The following is a 3,415-nucleotide window of genomic DNA, read 5'->3' as shown; positions in this document are numbered from 1 at the left end:
GTGGAGAACGTGGTGCTTAATGACCTGCAGACGACCTGATTCTAGACAGTCGGTAGGTAGATGGGTCAAGTCAAACTTCATTAAAAGGTTACAAACCAGCGTTCTGACAACTATCCCAGCACGCACTGCGCGCTTCTTCTTCTACTGGCGTAAATGAAGTTGGCGGCTGCTTACCGCTGTTTGCTTTACCTGTTGTGGCTCAATATTGGTCCATATATAAGACGCACCAGATAATAAGGTGCACTGTCGGGCTTTTGAGGAAATTGAAGGTTTTTAAGTGCGCCTTATAGTGCGGAAAATACGGTACATACTTTTATCACTTATTATGTAGTGTGGAACAAAAAAGGCTTAMGTGATTCTACTCTAACAGAAAACAATAGTTAATGACAATAGTTATTAGAACAATTGACCATTTTATTAGTTGCAGGGCACAGGCACTGCTGGATAGAAATACTGGGCCGGAATCCTGGAGCGGACTGCTTTTATCGAAGATTTTAGATGCAGGTCGATATAATCCGATACTCGTTTTTCGGTTGATATCATACAGTTTACCGATATCAACATCAAATCGGGACAACCATAATTAAAGCCAGTTAAGCATCTTTTGCCATTTCATTATTCTGTTGCTTTATGTAATTCACGTCGATCTCGCAGTTAAAAGGTACTAAAATGTCTGAAAGTGAAATCTTGACAGAAACGTTCGACCGTGTTTGTGAAAACCTTGAACGAATGAGAGACTCACTCTGAAAAACGGTTGTTTCTTGACGTCCTCTGCGTCCTTCTCTCCGGAGCCCAGGCGCCTCTCAGGGTTTCTTCTCAACAGCTGGTGAGGGGAAACCAAAGAACTCTTAGAAAAAACACRTCGACACAGAGAGCCTGGCAAAGGGATTCCTAACCCTTGAAACAGGCTGTGTGTGTATGTATTCTCTGATATCCCTAAATGTAAAAATGGAGAGAGTACAGTATGTGGACATCAGTCATTCAGGTCTGGACATTGAAAGAGATTCTGCCTTCTGAAAGACACTAGATTATATTTTGATGAGTCAGAGTAAAGAACTCTACTCCACACTTATGAGATTTTTATCTGTAAAACAAAATGTGGAAAATTATGCACTGTTTCACTTCCACTTTGTAACTACCCACTACTTTGATTATATTGACATTGGTCTTTCACATAAGATTTGATTAAATAACATTGAAATTTGTGGTTGTACAGGAAAAAGCACATAGAAAGGGAACACTTTTACTGGACACTGTCTCTAACATTTTACTTTTTATATATGAAGAATGTAAACAAGCAGGGGGAAGTGATTCGGTCTAACCCGTCTCATGATGCCGATGGCCTCGGTGGAGAGGAAGCGCGGGTAGCGCACCTCGTCGTTCACGATGCTGTCAAACACCTCCTCTTCATCGTCACCTGGAAACGGAGACTGAAACAGACCAGRATGGAAAAAAATGAGATGTGGAAATCAGTTCTCTTCATTTACTCAGATTAATATYCAGACTTGTTCATCCATATTAATTGTGTGCATTATATTATCTATTTMTAKAGAGTTATCGGTTAGTTTTGAAGTAGATYAACACTTTAGAATTTATCTAGAGAATTAATTTAAGAGAAGACAACTGTGTCAAACTTTCTCAGAGTAAGCAAAAAAATTAGCTCTGCTAATAGCGCATTAGCAGATTAGCCACCGCTATAAGTTTCGACACAAACTTGTGTCTTAGCCTAATGCTTAGCTTCCTCCCTGCTGCTCCCCACTTCATCGTGRCCCTCCCTATCAGCGAAGAACAACCCTATGCGCTCACCTCGCCCACCAACATCTCGTAGACRAGTACGCCGAGCCCCCACCAATCCACCGCTCTGGTGTAAGACGTGTCCGTTAGCACCTCGGGCGCCAGAAACTCTGGAGTACCACAGAAAGTACTGGTTCTGTCTCCGTAACCCATGCCTGGGGAAGGGAAAAACATGAAAGAGTTGTTAAAAGTGAAAAACTGGACATGAATAACAAAGAGGAGCATGCAACAGCAGCAGCAGCATGGTTGTCCCTGGAAAATGCTACTCATACTCTCCGTTTAAGCAGTGRTGGGATAAGGGGGAAGCATGCCCCCTTGAAAAATGCTTGTCACCCCCCAGAGAATCATAATCAGTTCATAGAAAAGTATTCAGAGTCATATTCTTCAATGAAGCATAAATGTAAAACTCAATAATTAAATAAATACATAAAAGTTAGTAATATATATATACATTTATTTTGAAGTTTTTTTACTGGGCTGGTCTGGCCAAAAGTATGAACATTTTCTGAGCAGCAGCTGAGTTCAAATTGACATGTGGAATTATTCCTGTTTTAGCTAAAGTCTGTTTCAAAAGTATTCACACCCCTGGACTTACTTTACCCTCATTTTGTCACCTAAAATTTGAAGGAAACAAAAATAAAGGTGAATGACTCCTGAAGGCAGTTGTTTACACAGTTTTTTAAAGTAAACATCAGAGTACAGGGGGCTACCGATCACTTTTCTTCTGCATTAAACTGGTGCCACTAGATTGTGTTTGTACCAAGGTGTATGATGGGTTTTAAGCACTAACCTTCTTTACAGAGTCCAAAGTCAGCTATTTTCACAAAACCCTCCATATCAAGGAGCAGATTATCCAGTTTCAGATCCCTGGGAAAGAAATGGAAGTGGAACTTTATCTAGTGTTGACAAATGAGTTAAGTCATATTATCCCCCCCAAGTACTCACCGATATACAATCTTATGGTCGTGAAGGAACTGCAGACCCAGGACAACGCAGGCTGAGTAAAACCTGTTCATCAGATGCAAACAGGAAAAAAATTCACCAAACCGATTGGAGCTAAAGCACAAACCAGCTCTGCTTAATTCAGCCGCTAAACCTGGCGAGGCGCCAGAACTCACACAGCCCGCGGCTCGGAGAAGACGTCGGCGTGGATGTGCATCATGAGGTCGCCTCCCGCCGTGTACTCCATGACGAAGCACACGTGCTCCKGCGTCTGGAAGCACGCAAACAGGTTGACCAGGAAGGGGTGGTGGGAGMTGTTGACGGTCTCAAAGATCCGCTTCTCACACATCAGACTGGAGGAGAGSAGAAGGAGAGGTGAAAGGGGAGTGTGTGATGGGTGAGTGGTAAAGCACTGGTTACCTTTCCACCTCGTCCCTAGCAACGATGTCTCCTTTCTTCAGGGCTTTGATGGCGTACTGGCTGCCRGTTTTTTTGTACTCCGACAGCAACACCTGAGAGGAGGAGAGGAAGAGAACTTTAACCAGCTGCAGATTTCCATGACTTTACTGCAAAAAACACAAAATCTCACCAAGTGTTTCTGGTCTAGCTTCTAGTGCATCTTACTACCCTTGAACAGGGTTTCCCCCAGTGTATTATAGGCCTGGCGGCCCGCCATGCT

General features: G+C 42.8%; 1 protein-coding gene across 6 annotated transcripts in view; it reads right to left on the bottom strand.

Moving 5' to 3' along the window:
* Positions 1-649: 649 nt before the first annotated feature.
* Positions 650-3,415, bottom strand: part of LOC103468356 (serine/threonine-protein kinase N1-like) — a 47,122-nt gene continuing 44,356 nt past the window's right edge. For all 6 annotated transcript variants that reach the window (XM_008415383.2, XM_008415385.2, XM_008415384.2 and 3 more), the window contains 7 exons: positions 3,157-3,248; positions 2,913-3,089; positions 2,740-2,802; positions 2,585-2,661; positions 1,807-1,949; positions 1,323-1,430; positions 650-823 (listed from right to left, as the gene is read on the bottom strand). In XM_008415383.2, the coding sequence (XP_008413605.1) occupies positions 665-823; positions 1,323-1,430; positions 1,807-1,949; positions 2,585-2,661; positions 2,740-2,802; positions 2,913-3,089; positions 3,157-3,248 (819 nt within the window). In that variant the 3' untranslated portion in view covers positions 650-664. The remainder of the gene's footprint in view (positions 824-1,322; positions 1,431-1,806; positions 1,950-2,584; positions 2,662-2,739; positions 2,803-2,912; positions 3,090-3,156; positions 3,249-3,415) is intronic.

Source organism: Poecilia reticulata, linkage group LG8 (assembly GCF_000633615.1).
Source record: "Poecilia reticulata strain Guanapo linkage group LG8, Guppy_female_1.0+MT, whole genome shotgun sequence".
NCBI lineage: Eukaryota > Metazoa > Chordata > Actinopteri > Cyprinodontiformes > Poeciliidae > Poecilia > Poecilia reticulata.
This window is presented reverse-complemented; position numbering and strand designations above follow the sequence as displayed.